This window comes from Notolabrus celidotus, chromosome 1 (assembly GCF_009762535.1).
Source record: "Notolabrus celidotus isolate fNotCel1 chromosome 1, fNotCel1.pri, whole genome shotgun sequence".
NCBI classification, from domain to species: domain Eukaryota; kingdom Metazoa; phylum Chordata; class Actinopteri; order Labriformes; family Labridae; genus Notolabrus; species Notolabrus celidotus.
The window spans coordinates 6,094,051-6,110,970 of record NC_048272.1 but is presented as its reverse complement, the minus strand read 5'-3'; the positions used below and the strand labels follow the sequence as shown (position 1 = coordinate 6,110,970).

Below are 16,920 nucleotides of genomic sequence, written 5' to 3'. Positions count from 1 at the left end.
TGACAGGGCAGCCTCTTTAGCTCAGCTTGAGTAAAAATTGAGGGTAAAGACGAGCCACAGGGTCTCTGTTCTTCCATCACAATCTATGCACCAGCATGCAGGAAAAGGAATGCCTGTCCTGCAGCTGTATCAATAACCTTCAGGGTAAAGTACAGTGTTTAGAGAATGCTGTTTAAAGAAGTTACAATAATAATGTTCATGTCTGTGTTTGTTTGTTTCAGGACACTTCTCACAGTGGTGGCAGTCCTCTCCTCATATTCCATCCATTTACTGCTAAAGTCATCTGGTATTGTAGGTATGTACAGTATATGACTCGCAGCGTGCATCATCTGATTGAAAGGTTCAGATGATATATTGTTGATTGTATTAAAAAAAGAGAATTTGTTTGTACTCTGTTTAGAAAAGCGACCACAACAAGTTTCATACACTTTTACATATTTTGTTTTTACCTGGTGCCCTTTTCAAAAAGTTAAAGCGTAATTTCACCCCCAGATAATTAATTGAAAAAATTAGTACACATGATATGATTAAGTAGACTTGAATAAATTGACTCTATAACTGATTCTGTAAATTATGCTGTAACAAGAAATAACAACAGTGTGATGCTAGCAGAGACTGGAATATCAGCATTCAGTGCATTCCCCAGCAACATTAAAGGTACAGTGAGTGGTTTTTAACTGATTATGGAAAACTGTCATACACATACTGATACCTCTTCATGACTTACATAGTGAGATTAGATTATCAGTGACAGGATTAGTTATTTCTTTATATTGAATTTTAGTGCCTGTGTTCAGCTCAGACCCCAACCCCCCAAAAAACAGTCCATATTTGCCACTCACCCGGAGGTGTATATGATCAGAACTCAGCTGGTAAGGTTTGGCCATTAGAAGTAAGTCAGCAAATGAGAGGATTATTTTTTTATTGAGAGGATTTTATTGTAGAATGCTTCCCACATAGCAAAATTGGTCTGGCCCGGATCTGGCCCACACCATACACTTAGACTTGGCCAAAATACCGCAAAGAATAATGGCCCCTAAGTGGCCCAGATATAGTGTGTGGGCATGTGTGGGCCGTCTCTGGCAAACTATATCTGGGCCACTTAAGGACTGTCATTCTTTGCGGTATGTTGGCCGAGTCTAAGTGTATGGTGCGGGCCAGAACCGGGCCAGACCAATTTTGCTATGTGGGTTCACTCCTTTTTGAGAGCAAAGAGTTTAATCTTATGTACCTTTATGTTATTCAAAAATTTATTGGAGCTCACATCATGACACCGCAGCTTTGATGGGCAATGTTAAACCAGATCATCTGGTCATCTTTTATAAACTAAAAGGATCCAAGTGTACAAAGTTATGTCAGTACATCACGTTACATTAATAATTTGATGTAGCTACAAATCAATATAGGGCCTCATCACTTTGCACGTAAAAAGTTGTCTCGAAGGCAGAAAAGTAGTATTAAGACAAAGATCTGTACTCCATTCATTTGCTTCTTCAACAAATGTTTGCTACGGCAAGAGCCACATCTTTACAAAAGATGAGCTCATGATGGTGACGGTGCTCATGGGAAATGCAGTCTTCAAAGAGGTCACTGGAATTGACACAACATCAAAGCTCTTCACAGTGTCTTTGAATGTATTATTTAATCGGGAAAGGATCAGAAGGGTACCTGGTATGAGTCAGTAGTTAAATGTAGGTATCAGGTCAGTATCATGAAGGAAAGAATTGTATTAAAATTGTATTAAAACAGTCTATCAGCGGCTACTTGTGGTCTTTACTATGAAGACTCTGAAAAAATGGTGTTGTCTGCAAAGTAGCAAAACTTCAGCTGATAAAGGCACAGTGCGTAAACCCCCTATAATCCATGAACTGCAAAGCAGTGAGTCGTCATTAGCCTTAAGAGGTCTTTGTCCTTGACCTTGTTGAAAATGTTTTCCATCTGATATTTTTGTCCCAGGTATTCGTGCCTATGAGCAGCTTGGCTACAGGGCCTTTGGTACCCCGGGGAAGATGGCGGCTGGTATTGCCATCACGCTGCAGAACATTGGAGGTGAGGTAACACTGACATCAATCCTTACACTTACACTCACACACATACACGTTTTTTGAGTTCTGGGTGAACACTTTACGATTTGTTGCTTTGGCTTAACATGAGCGTGCTTGTGTGTAAGGGTGCTTTCATTGTTAAACTGTTTTTAAGCCTCTTTGTAGTTTCACTGGTGAAAATATCCTGCTTGATCTACTTGAAACATCAGATTGTTGTGTTGATCAAGCAAGACTAGTTCTCACACTAACTACTTGTGATTGCACTTAATGTGATTTAATAGAAGATTTTTAAATGTCAACATTTTATGTAATCCTACTCTTCTTAATCCGTATTACTTACTTTAAACAGGATTTACTGTGTAATGTTACCATCATTTAAATATTACATTGACTCACATTTTCCCTTTAAATAATATTTAATATTTATTATACCGAAAATATCAATTCAGAGATATTTTGAATGTGATAATTATTTATGTGGCCTCCTCACTGTTCATAGGAATGTTAAACATGAGGATGTGAGAGAAAACATCAAATATGGTCCAATTGTTATGATACAGTGATGTTGTGTAAAGGTACTGTAAAACCGTTAAAGAGGACTGTCCCAGCAAAACCGAGCTGACGTGTCGTGTACTAATCCAGGAAACTCCCTAAGATTATGTTTTATTATGGGGTTGTTCCAAAGATGTGTTACATAAATACAGCTGAAGGTACAAAGCACACTGTCTTTTGTTTAGAACAAATGCAGATTAACTTCCAAACACGATTATGTCAAGTTTCATCATTTGTTTAGCTGATTTTATTATGCTACATCAATATTCACTCATACTTTTTTCATCTGTGCACTAACTTATTGTTGTGTTTGTGTCCTTTTGACAGCTATGTCCAGTTACCTGTATATAGTCAAGTATGAGTTTCCCTTGGTCATCCAGGCCTTTCTCAAGGTGGATAAACCTGCAGGGTGAGTGGTCAATACATAAGGTTAAAGTTTTCATTGAGAGTACAAATTCATGCAAGAGTGACTTCAGGTGACAAACTCAGATGTGCCAAAGGGGCAGCAGTAACAGTCTTAATTTAAGGTTTAATTTGATATCTGTTTTGGTCATATAAGAAATATTTGTAGACTCAAGTTGTTGGTGTATGTTCAAAAATGTCATGCACATGCATGTACTTCAGCACAAATTCATGCTATCTTTCAATTAAAAGCATTGTTTAGTCTCCACTAAAAAGTAGTGTACGGCCGGCAGTTGGCGGGCCTGCTGCTCTGGCTGTACTGAGCAGCTGGCGTGAGAACAGCTGTGATAGTGACCCTGGAGGAGGAGAGCAGCACGGCCACAGAGAAACGCACACATCAAAACACAGCTAGACTCCACGGCTGAAAACGTAAACCATGGGATATCACTGGCCGGCGCAGGTGTCCTCGACAAACAACGCTCACTTCCTTGGGTGGGATATGGAGTGTGATGTTACCCCTTTACACCTTAACCCTTACCCTAGTTAGAGGCTCTCCTCACCTACCTTCTCATGATACGTAAAGCATGAGCAGGCATGACACAGATGTATTTATGGCTACAGAGCTCTGTAAGGCTAAGGATTCAACCCATGCTAGCATGTTTGCTTTTCATTGTTCAGATTGAAGTGTCCCTCTATACAATGCCTGTATACAGACTATATGGAGGAGATATACTGTGACAACATGTCCACATTGATTTCTGGTGTCAGCCCTGTTTTCCCAGTGAAGCAGAGCTTGGTGCTGTTGGCCATGCTCAACAATCACTGTTTATTGGAGATGACAGACTGGATTGTCACAGTGGCATTTCATCTTGTCAGTGGGTGTATGTTTATTTTGATATACCGTACAGTGGATGGAAAAAATAACAAACCCCAAACAATCCCCTTCAATAAACCATGAAAGCCCTGTAAAAAATACTGCTTTGAAATATGTTATAATTACACTATAATGAAAAAGCTTATTAATGTGTATTAAGATTGATTACAGCATATAGTTAATTTTTTACAGGTCATTGTATCATTATTTCAGTTTTAAAAAGTAATGTACAGTCAATCAAGAAAGCGTAAATAATTTAGATAAATAAAAAGTAAATTAATATTAATATTTGCAGAGCAAACAATGTGTTATGTAAACAATTTGTGACTAGATGTGTGTTGTTTATAACAGACATGAACCTGGTTTGCTTACATGCACAATCAATGAACTCCTGAAGCGGTGTTTGTTAAGTTATTTTCATTATGTGTGATTGTAGGTGATTTTGAATTAGTGTTTCTGTGTGTTTGTGTGTGATTGTGTGTGTGTGCATGCATTAGTGTTGGTGAGATATTGTGTCCGTGGTCCAGATGGCTGGAGGGCAGGATAACAACAGGATAGATGAGTCTTTTTGAGATGTGTGTGTGAGTGTGTGTGTGTGAGTGTGTGTGTGTGTGAGTGTGTGTGTGTGTGTGTGTGTGTGTGTGTGTGTGTGTGTGTGTGTGTGTGTGTGTGTGTGTGTGTGTGTGTGTGTGTGTGTGTGTGTGTGTGTGTGTGTGTGTGTGTGTGTGTGTGTGCATAGCCAGCAGATGTTGCATCTCTGCAGTGTCTCCCACCTGACAGAGGGCAAGAATTTAATCACCCCCACTGTGTTGATCTAAAAATAGCTCAATGAGGTCTGTTTTATATTCATGGCTGTGCATCAGACAGTAACATGTGCTATATAGTGTCAGCCGACTCTGTCATACATTTTTCATAATCCTCTTAATTGAGTTTTTTTTTTTTTGTTGTTGTTGGATTTACTGCACAGCATTTGCACAATGTTTGTCTTGCGTGTTATTCCTATGCCTACATTAGTTTCCTCTGGGTGCTCTGGTTTAGTCCAGCAGTCTGAACACATTAGGGTGATTGGTAACTCTAGATCACCTGTAGGTGTGAATGTGAAAGTGTTCTGCGATTGGCTGGTGATCAGCTCAGTGTGTACCCTTTATCTCACGGGCATCAGCTTCATCCTCTCCTCGGGCCTTGGGAATGAACTAGCATAGATAATGATGCATAAGTGGGTCAGGTTAATTCAGGCAATAATGCTAATCAACAACCCTTTTTTAAGGCTGTATTATATTTTTCTTAATGTTTTTATTTTTGTGTGATGAAGTAGCTAGATTTTTCAAGTTTGATTTAGGAAAAATATCATAACAATGCAAGGTCGTTTCTAAAAAAGGGACTCAATCACTGTACAGAATATAAATCAGTGTTGATACTGCCATTAATTAAATGTATGTATGATTTAAACTAGAGCTGGGCGATAGTGGAAATGATGTTATCACGATAAAATATTTCATATCAGTTGATATCGATAATTATCATGATAAATATCAAATCATTATTTAATTTAAATTCAAAGGCAGATTTTTGGTCCTGAGTGAAAGTTGGAGAAACCAGACAGTTTGTTAGCTTGTATCTGGATTTAGTTTTCTGATAAACTTCTTGAATCCATCATTTCTGAGTTATCTTTCGTGTCGTCACTCGTTTCAGCTCTGTTTACATTCTGCTTCAACTGACTTTAACCCCCGCCTACCTCTCACCCTGCAACATGATTGGCTGTTCAATGCTATCTTCTTCTTCTGTCTAATGTCGGGTAGCAACTAGCGTTTAAGGCTCATTAGCACCCCTCCCTTTCCAGTGGTTTGGGGGTGTAATTACAGGTTTAGATATATCAAACTTTTATTGAACATTTGTCGTATTTATATTGAGAAAAATTATATCTTGATAATTATCATTATCGAATTATCGCCCAGCCCTAATTTAAACTATACTTCAGTTTAACTGCCTGCCCTTCTGTTATTAAGTCAGTCTGTCATAGCCTGCAGATTTTTGTGATGCTAAATGTAAATCCATCCATCTTAGAAATGTTGACTAAAATCTCTAAAAAAGCATCTCTAAGATGTTCTGTCTAAATGCCTTTTTAAAAACCTTCCTTTTGTTGCCAAATACCAGCATTACCACCATGGGGACCACTTATTTCATTATTTTGTTGTCAAATGTGAAGTGGGTCTTAAAAAAAATTCAATATCAATGTCTTAAATCTTTTTCATCAACATACACATATTTCCTATAATGTTAAATGTCATGGCATCTAACTGAGTATGATTTGTTTTTATCTCTTATTGCTGTAAATAGAACTACTTGTCTTAGTCTTAGTATAAACAATCCTGAATCAGGACCTTTGTTTGCACCATGTATGCCTTATTTTCTGTGCACCTCATCTTGTAATTATCCACACACTTTTCTCCCGTTTCTACTCGATCAATATGTGACACAGTGCAAACGCTTTGCAGAACTAAGATTGAGAGGACGGTTTAAGCAGAGTAATTTAAATCAATACATTTAATTATCTGTCCTTCTGCTTCTCCACAGTGAATGGTACATGAACGGGAACTATCTCGTGATCATAGTATCTATTGCAGTCATATTACCACTGGCTCTCATGAAGCAGCTAGGTGAGTATATCATAGCATTCTTACAGAAGGTTGTTTCAGCCTGAGCTCCATTAAAATCTTGTTTTGTGGTAACGCTTAATTGCTTTTAAATCTCAATTTAAAAGCTTGTGAAATTAATTTAGCCATTAATATCGTTCATGAAATTTGTATTCTTTCTGACCTCTGTGGAGCTTTTCTTCATTGTCCTTTGCTTAGCTGCTTTACTCTTTCGAAAAAATCCTACATAGCTAGAGGCAAGAAAGTAGCTTGCATCATTCTTACCATGTGGCTTGTGACCTAATGACACTATGTCCAAGGGAATATTTGTCATGACAAAGGCTTGAGCATAGTCTTTTTAATTAAATAAGCATTTCTTGAAATATCCTTCAAACTTTGTTAGCCTCCAAACCATCTTCTATGTTTTAATCTTTGAATCTGAACCTGAATTAAGATACCGTCAGGAGGGTTTCAAACCCTTATGTCAATACTCTTAATGTGAGCGATTCTTCTTCCTTTCTTTCTTTTCATTTTTGTAGAGAAAAGATTTTTGGAGCTAAGTCTGTTTGAGTTTCTCTTCCCCTTCATCCCTGACCATTTCCATGTTTGGCCTTCCTTTAATACCTGGCCTTTGCTTCTAATTGTACTGTGTAGCCATGTCTGAAAAGTATCAGTCTACAGCTCCATTTACAAGATATCACTCACAAGTGTTCTTGTAGCACAAAAGTCATTCTAATGTGCTTCCCAAGTTTGCTCAAATGTCTGTCTGCATTGCAGCCCTTCAGATATGAAAGACTTTGAAAGACTTTGAAATAAGACAGATGGAATAAAGAAAAAAAAGGCAGGGAAAGCCAATTTGTAAGTGAGAAAAGGAGGCGTATTGGCTGACCTCTTGTAAGAGTTCGGCCCCCCTGCTGAGACATCAAAGACAAGTCCACCAAAGACCATACAGCAAAGAAAATGCTGCTCTTCCTCACCAGGGATTAGTCATTAGAATTGAGTAGTGCAGTCATATTCTATACAGAGCTTAAATTAGCATTTTCTTCATGTTAAAGTACCATAGTAAAGAGAAATCTTAATGTAACATTTGTCTTTCAGGATACCTGGGGTACACTAGTGGCTTCTCCCTGAGCTGCATGGTTTTCTTCCTCATTTCAGTAAGTCCTCTCTTTTTGATGAACACATGCCCCCTTCATGTCATTCTGTTTCTTTTTGTTTCTTCTTTGTTGACAGAATAATTCAGCAGAATGTTAAAATGCACTGGGATCAGTCTGGTGCAAGATTTTTTCCCCACCTTCCCACCACCTCTTTAGTATTCCCTGCTCTCTCTACTCAATGCCATGGACTAATGTTTGCACACTGCGGTTCCAGGCTGTGCCGGTTCTCTGTCTTTCTCTGACCTAGATTTGGCTGTGTGAGCTGTAATCCACACACTGCTCTCTCTCTCTCTCTCTCTCTCTCTCTCTCTCTCTCTCTGCTCTCTGCTCTCTCCTCTCTCCTCTCTTCTCTCTCAGTGTCATACTCTCTACATGTCTGTACGCCAAGTGTTTTCCACAGCCTGTCTCTCATTAATGCCTCTCTCCTGCACTGTACAGGTCATCTACAAGAAGTTTAACATCCCTTGTCCGTTCGTGGACTTTGCATTCAATAGCTCTACCAGCGTGCTCAATGTCAGTGCGGCAGATCCTGGAGGGGAGATTGACCCTGCCTGTATTCCCAAAATGGCCAATCTCAACTCACAAGTAGGTTTATGCATGTCACTCAGTCTGCAGATGCACCATCACTGCAATGAGCACTGACAGACACCCACTTGCGTCAGAGTTATCCCCAGCATGTTGCCAGTGACAGTTCACAACCTAAGCATGGAGGCACACTTGGTCTGGAGCACTCAGCTGCACTCGAGGGGAGATCAGGCTGTTAATTAAAGAAAATTGCCTTCTATTTAATGTAAGGTTCAGAGATGGACAGTGATCCCTGAACTGTTCGCTCCTGTTGAAAATCAAAATTGCCTTGGCTTTATCTTCCTTACAGTGGGAAAATCCAGTTTGCTCTTTGTGAGCTAAAGAAGAAGGCAATGATTGAAATGGGAAAGACCTGACATTTCTCGAAGTACCCTTAATATTTTACACACAATACAAACTCTCACAACAGGAGAGAACCCCAGAAAGACTCAGCTCAAAGCTTGCTGCTTTAATGTGATTGATTGTTTTAATAAATCAAGTTACGTAATGTTAGTTTTCTCCAGAGCATTGGCGAATACTGACAACTTGTTCCTGATAAAATCTCCTAAACTCTTTATAGGCATCCCTTTAAGATGTATGAGACTTTTTCTTACTGAAGGTAGTAAGACCAACCCCTGCTGCTTAGCAGCTTATAAGTAAGGCATTCTCAAATAGGCTAAAGCTGTGCCAGAGCCAGGCCAAGTTAATCACAGGGAAACAATTAGCTCTCTGTAATGTGTCAGAGGGAGTAATGGACAGTAGAGTGCGAGGTTGGTGGTTAAAACGTCTGGGATGGCGCTGCTGTATCTATGGTGACCTGTTGGGGTTCATTTTCAGACGGCCTACACCATCCCCATCCTGGCGTTCGCCTTTGTGTGCCACCCCGAGGTCCTGCCCATCTACACAGAGCTGCGCAAGTATGTTCTAATGTTGGAGAGCTCCTGCTAACTTTTGGACGAGAGAATCAGTTACATAACAACGAGGACAGCTTACTATGTCTGATTTGTGCTTGGCTGATCATAACCCAGTCACGTGCACTGCTTTCACTTTATTTTTTAAATGTTGGCACTGCTTGTATGATATAGCATGTTGTAAGTTAAAATGTACCATCCTGCTTTGGACCACTGTTGCTTGTTGAGATTGATTTTAATGTGCTAATTAATCTGTGAGGCATACTTTTCCTCCAAAAGTAGCCCCAACAACTGGAGATGGTGTTTAACAGTGACTGGGCTACATCGCTGATAGTGGGCGTATACAGCATTGTGACAATGGGTGCCCTGTTGTTATTTGTGTGTGTGTGTGTGTGTGTGTGTGTGTATATGTGCGTAAATGCTTGTTTTTGTGTGTGACATCACATGGCAATATTTTCTGATTTCAGTCCCACCAAGAAAAAGATGCAGCATGTGGCCAACATCTCCATTGCAGTCATGTACAGCATGTACTTCCTGGCTGCACTTTTTGGATACCTAACTTTCTATGGTGAGGCCTGGTCCTCCTCCCTACTCTCATTGATATACCTCATCTCTCTCTCTCTCTCTCTCTCTCTCTGTCTGTCACTGTCCTCTCTATCCTCTCTATCCTCTCTATCCTCTCTCTGCTACACTACCTAATTTTGCTTCTTTGTTTCTAATTCATGCTTTTAATCAGGCAATTGAATCAATGCCACATATTTGTTTGTTTTCATATCAGCCCTTTATTAAGTCTTGATAATTCTGCAGGCTGAAAAGCATCATGATGCATCTGCCCCCTCTGGTGGTCATATTGCATATCTCACAAACACTAGTCTTTACTGAAGAGGCACAATGAGATATTGAGGTTTTATAACATAAAGCATACTCACTGACTTCTGTACACATTTTATTATAACAGAATATACCACTTGATATCAAATCGAACATGCTTCTATAACTGTATCCTTTTCAATGAATGTTACTGGTACTAATGATGTTTTGTATGCTTGTGGAGAAGTGTATTCCCTTCATCATTCCTGGACCTACTCTGTGTTCTTCTCTTTCATCTCTTTCAGGTGAAGTGGAAGCAGAGCTGCTTCACACCTACAGCCGCATCGACCCGTATGACACTTTGATTCTGTGCGTGCGTGTAGCTGTGCTCACTGCTGTCACACTCACTGTGCCCATTGTGCTATTCCCTGTGAGTAGGATTTTAGCACCTAAAGTGAACACTTTCTCTCTGAAATCAACAAAAACATTTTCTGAGTGCACCTTTCTTTTTGTTATGTTTGAAAATGTAAAGAAACAGTTACATTGATTCCAAGTCAAATTCCTTGTGTGTTCAAGCATACCTGGCCAATAAAGCCGATTCTGATTCTGATTCTGGTTATGTTAAGGTACGGAGAGCAATCCAGCAGATGATGTTTCCCAACAAGACCTTCAACTGGCCCCGCCACATCGCCATCGCTGCTGTTCTGCTCACATTCATCAACCTGCTGGTCATCTTTGCCCCCAACATCCTGGGCATCTTTGGGATCATTGGTACGTTTGAACAACCTTGGAAAGAGAGTGGTGATGACAAATGAAGAACGAACATTCAGAAAGACTCAGTCACTAGTCAAGACACCCTGATGAATCCTGAGTAACTTTAATCCTCTATTGAAAGTGAAGATATAATGCATCATGCATCATTAGATGTCTCCTTTGCATATTTTTATAGACACTGCCTGTCCAAAAAAACTAAACTTGCCCCCTGCATTTACCAAAGCAAATAGTTAAGAGCCTACCATTGGATTATTACTGGGGGCTGCGCACCATCAATGCAAGAACGAACTAGCAGGAGAGAGAGACACATTTAAAAAGACAGCAGAAAGTTGATAGGCTGAGGATAAGGGCGGGCCACTGAGCTACTGGATGACAGCCGCCGCTGATTAACCAATGACAGCTCCAGAGCATGCAGCTGGAAGTGAGTGAGTTATTGAACGAGGGACAGGAGAGTTAAACAACTGCTGTGATTGCTTTCATAGTCTTCCCGTCTGAACTTTCGCTAGAGCTACATTTCAGCTGGCAACACCTGATTTAACCCTAGCTGATGCGGTGAATAGCTTCTCATTTTTTAAACAACCAGGTCAGAAGACATATCTCGTGGTTGTGGGAACAATGTTAATTTATTTCAGAAGGGTGAAATTATTGGCATTTATCAAGCAAAGAAAACAAGGCAACAAGGAGATTTTCTAGGGAGCATAACAATTGGACACTGGAGCAGTGGAAAAAAAAGTCATGTGGTCTGACGAGTCCAGATTTACCCTGTTCCACAGTGATGGGCACGACAGGGTAAGAAGAGAGGCGGATGAAGTGATGCACCCATCATGCCTAGTGCTGACCGTACAAGCCTGTGGGGGTGGTGTTATGATCTGGGGTTGCTGCAGTTGGTCAGGTCTAGGTTCAGCAATGTTATGCAAAAAGAACGAGGTCAGCTGACTACCTGAATATACCGTGAATATATAGTGTTTCTTTCCTGATGGCACAGGCATATTCCAAGATGACAATGTCAGGATTCATCAGACTCGCATTGTGAATGAGTGGTTCAGGGAGCATGATACATCATTTTCACACATGGATTGGCCACCACAGAGTCCAGACCTCAGCCCCACTGAGAATCTTTGGGATGTGCTGGAGAAGACTGCGCAGCGGTCCAACTCTCCCATCATCAATACAATATCTTGGCGGAAAATGAATGCAACACTGGGTGGAATTAAATGTTGTGACATTGCAGAAGCTCATCTAACGATGCCACAGCGAATGCGTGCCGTACTCGAAGCTAAAGGCAGTCCAACAAAGTATTCGAGTGTGTGACTTTTTTTGGGACGGCCAGTGTATTATTACAAATATTAAGCATCAGACCTTATGGTACACCTCATACTGAGTGCTCCTAATTGAGCTTCAGATTTTGACTTTTCTGAGTCGCACTTTTAGCATCACAATGCAGAGCACTTCAATGTTGTGAGATATGTAACACTAAAGAGAAAAGTAAAATAAATGTATATAAGGTTATGACAGCACCAATGAGTCCAAGAGTCCAACAGGCTTAGACATTGAGATCAAAATCGGTACCCATTTCTGGTTGTGGGACATAATAATTATATGAAAGTGCAAGCGTTGACTTGCTTGATTGCAAGAACGAAAAGTACAGATACCAGTCAAGAGAATAATAGGATCCATGCATGATTTAACATCCGCTCTCGTGAAAGCATGACAGCATTAATCATAAACAAAATGTGGACACAAAAGGTCTGAGTTTGCCGTTATTTCTTAAGTGATAAAAAGAAGAACGTACCAAACTATTCATATGCTGGTCCAGGGTAAGGGCCTGGCCCATTTGGACCGCTAGATTGCATAGGGCAGGTTTAACAGCAGAGGACAAAAACCCAAGGCTTCTCTTCACCTCAGGAACAACATGGTCAGGAGCTGAGATAAGAACTTCAGTCTTATCTGAATTCAGCTGAAGGTAATTCTCTGCCATCCAACGCTTTACACAGTCCACACAATCAAGCAGGATAGACAACTTAGAGACATTGTTGAGCTTGTCGTCAGCATAGAAGTGATAAGAGATGTCTTTAAAAGTTCTTATAAGATACCCCAGGGGGAGCAGATAAAGAGAAACAACAGGGGTCCAAGGACAGAACCTTGTGGGACACCGCAGGACAGGTTTTCTAGTGATGAGACATATTTTCCAGCATGAACTGAAAAAGTTCTTCCAGAAAGATATAAGGAAAACCAGTCTAAGGCTGCCCAAGAGTCACCCACCCCATGTCAGTAGAAAGTCATCATATACATGAATTAATGATTATGCGTACAACTGTACATGGAGGAATTATCTTTTTTTTCCCCACTTCTATGTAATCAGACTGGCAGATCGTAAAGGAAGCCAAAGTGAATCAAAATCTCAAAAGCATCAGATTCATAAATAGCTTTCTGTTTTTATCTTTTACAGGTGCTACATCTGCCCCCTGTCTCATCTTCATCTTCCCTGCAGTCTTCTACATTCGTATTGTACCCAAAGAAGAGGAGCCGCTGCGCTCTGTCCCCAAAATCATGGTGAGCATCTCAGAATACCAACCACAATACCAAAAGTGAAGTCTTGTTTAGAAGTTGTAACTAACGGTAGGCTGACCTGTCAGAAAATAAAGCATCAATAATAGAATAAATGGTCTGTTTAAGATGCTCTGTAGATTTAAATAGTGTACTTTCCCAGCCTGGGGTAAGTGTCTACATCAGTTTCACAAGTAGAGCTGTTGAATTTGATTTAGATGGTATATTGAATAAGAAAATACAAACTATTCAGACAAACTGTTTGTCAGGTTGTTTAAATTCTTGAATATATGGAATGTTTATCTCAGTAAGCAAAGAAAAAATAACGCATTAGGTTGTTAAAATATTCAGATATTTTCTCAGCAGGTTACACAAAATATTACACAGAAATTATTACAATTCTCATTCCTTCCCCAGGCTGCCTGTTTTGCTGGGATCGGCGTCCTGTTTATGATAATGAGTCTCAGCTTTATCATCATCGACTGGACATCAGGCACCAGCAAAGCCAGCAGTGGTCACTAGGCACCACCTTCCATCCCTCCCTTGGTTTTATATTGTAGATTTAGATCTGTGTTGTTCTGTTGTTGTTTTTATTCTGAATAATGTCTTATGTTTGAGATCCCTTTTATTTCCATTTGAGTATATTGGCCACAGTGTAGAGTTTTGGATGTCTGTGCAAAAGCTTCTCCCTGCCAAATAGAGACTGCAGATCAGGGCCAGTAGACTTCTTTTGGAAAGCCAGTAGTTAATTTTTAAAAATAGGCCAGGCGCATAAGTGAGTGAAGCTGATATTTAGAGGCTGTGCCTTGTGAGATGGATGGATGTACACAAAACAGAAACAGAAAAGCCACAATGTAGAAAACTGCTGTCTTTACATGCCTGTCCCTGCATTTGAACTCTTAAATGCCAGAAATTAATTGAATCATTGATAATACCTTCTTACCTACCTATTACTTTATATCATATCATTATTAATACTTTAAGTTATTTCAATCACTTATATTGCCATTCTGTGCAAATGCATTTGAAAATTATAGCACACGTTATAGCATGGAGAGAAATGAAAGGAAAGGAATAGTGCAACATTGCTGGGAAACACGCTTCCTCACTACTCTGCAGAGATTTGGATGAGGAGGTTGACACCACTATGGTAAATCTGAAGCCCCAGCTAGCTGCTGGTTAACTTAGCTTGGCAAAAGACCAGAAAAAGTTGAACTATTCCTTTAAGATATGCAGCCTTTAACTCCTATTCCACTGAAAAGTGCTGCTGCTGCTACTGCTACTGCTGCTGCTGCTGTGGAGTCACACCTCACCTCTGATGGAGCAATATTGCAAAACCGCAGACAGTATGTGGTATAGAGTTATGAGCACATTTTAAGTAACATTCCTACACAATATAAACTAGATGTATATTTTTATTGTGATTCACTACCTGATTAAAAAGACCTCAGAAGATGCAGTAAGGACTGATGAAATAAACCACACCAAGGTCTTTCTGAGGTGATGGATATCAGAGAGGCAGAAACTTTAGAACTGGCCCCTAGATGTTGATATGAAAACAAACAAACAAAGAGCGTATATTATTCAGTGTTTTATTCAGTATTACTGTGAAAATGACCGTGATAAATGGTACTCAAGACCTCATCTGTTGGATTGTACTGATAAAAGTGATCAAAGTAATGAAAAATTGAGAGTTACCACTCAGTGTTCTTAATCATCGAGCAGTGATGATTTTTACCTGAAAGTTTTGATGTATTGTTTCTGGACGTAAACAGAGATAACCAAAACATATATATATATATATATATTAAAAAAAACAACAGGGTCACTTCATGAAGTGGATTAGAAAAAGTTAGATGTCTGTAAGTATGTCTGTGTCCAGCACAAGTTTGAGCCCTAACAGAAACAGCAGACATGAGATCACTGTCTTCTTTAACAATCTTGAAAAGTTAGCGGTTAGCAATAGCACTTTCCTTTGATAAGCACAACTTCTTGTAGCTATTAATGAGTTAAAATGCAAGCAAATAAATTGTGAGAAACTCACATACTTTATAGATGTGATTGATGGGCATGTCCCTTTTATATAACAAGATCATTGACAAATGGATCAGTCTAAATGTAGATTATGAACAATGTATTGATGGTAACATATGGATGTCTCCTCAAACACTACTTGAAATGATGTCAGTTAGCTTTTCTGTGAGCCTCTCTGATCAGTTATTTCCTCCTCTGGTCCGTTCTGTAGATAAAACTGCTAATTATTTTGATTTACTGTTGGAGGTTTACATAATTGTCTGTGTTGGTTAACAAAAGAAGACATGACTCCACTGTATTTGAACTATAGTACTTATATATATTTGTGTTGTTAAACCTGGACCTGTACTCTGATTGGAGGTGTTATTCAAGCATTCAACTCCAACCATTGATGGATTAACGGCTGTTTTAACGTAATGTTTAATGTTTTTTGCAGCATATCAGTTGAATCTGATTAAGAGAAGGAGGGCAGGTTGCAAAACCGGCAATGACATTATATTTTTGTTATTCTTGTCCCTGAAAATCAGTGGTATGTCTTCATTGGTGTAGTCGGGTCTTTTGACTCTCTTGCTGCTTCTTGGCAGACAGTAACCCACTAACTTGGAGTTGTTTGTTAGCTGGTGTATTCGCCTAAATTTCATTATTTTAAAATGATAAACTCTGTTACACCAGACTACAGTGAGTGCTGTAGTATTGTCCTGTCAAGTTGTCACAAAACAAACCTCTTTTTAAACCACATTGTTTTTCATAACTGGATGTTGGATTGTTTAATGTGTCTGTATGCAGAGGGAATAATCTGAATCAGCCACTGGGGCATAACTTCGTGTTTGGTGTTGTTTAACCAATGCAAGGGTTCTATATATCCACAACTTCCTTTTCCAAGTTGAGTATTTGATTGTATGTGTGATGAAGCCTTTTGGTAAAATAAATGAGTGTCATCAACTGTTTTAATGGTGCATGACATGCAAAAATTTAGAAAATCTCACAAAATACAAAAAAATATGAGGCAACTAAGTGAAGAGGTGTGATGTAAGTGGCTGAAAGAAGATGATCTCTGAGGACCTCTATTTGGATCTTACTGTTGTTAGTCTCCCTCTTTGTGTGATTTATTGAAATGTGTATGATTGAATAGTAACATATTAAATATTGACATTGGCCAGCATTTATAAATAATGTATATAAATGTATACCCTTTATATTCTATATGCATATCTAGTTTGTACAATGTAAATAGCAATTAAAGTTTTAGTCCAATTAAAAATATAAATGTAATCATTTTCAAAGTGCTTTTAAACCTTCTGTCCTTCTATTCATGTCTATTTTCTTGCATCTCTATATATTTTAATATGTTGCTGGCAGTTATTGTACTGTAAACAATGTTGCAATAAAGATAATGAGGTAACAGAACTTTGGTCTCCCATCATCTATCAGCTATGAGAAAATGAATGATTAGGATTATTACCCTCGCTAGTTGGCACCAGAATTAATAGTCCATTAAACAAGTTATTCATGTTTTTGTTATTGTAGGCCTGAATGTTGTGTCTAAGCTGTAGCGCCTAAAATCTGCCACTAGCTAGGGGTATGGTACCAGTTTATGACTTTATATTGTGTAATATT

General features: G+C 39.2%; 1 protein-coding gene across 1 annotated transcript in view; it reads left to right on the top strand.

The window, feature by feature from the left end:
- LOC117823165 (sodium-coupled neutral amino acid transporter 3-like) overlaps positions 1-16,911 on the top strand; it is a 56,136-nt gene extending 39,225 nt beyond the window's left edge. The window contains exons 5-16 of the mRNA XM_034698249.1: positions 222-295; positions 1,957-2,049; positions 2,925-3,006; positions 6,448-6,530; positions 7,605-7,663; positions 8,102-8,248; positions 9,065-9,144; positions 9,606-9,706; positions 10,254-10,378; positions 10,575-10,719; positions 13,172-13,275; positions 13,687-16,911. Of these exons, the coding sequence (XP_034554140.1) occupies positions 222-295; positions 1,957-2,049; positions 2,925-3,006; positions 6,448-6,530; positions 7,605-7,663; positions 8,102-8,248; positions 9,065-9,144; positions 9,606-9,706; positions 10,254-10,378; positions 10,575-10,719; positions 13,172-13,275; positions 13,687-13,791 (1,198 nt within the window). The 3' untranslated portion in view covers positions 13,792-16,911. The remainder of the gene's footprint in view (positions 1-221; positions 296-1,956; positions 2,050-2,924; positions 3,007-6,447; positions 6,531-7,604; positions 7,664-8,101; positions 8,249-9,064; positions 9,145-9,605; positions 9,707-10,253; positions 10,379-10,574; positions 10,720-13,171; positions 13,276-13,686) is intronic.
- The last annotated feature ends 9 nt before the right edge of the window (positions 16,912-16,920 follow it).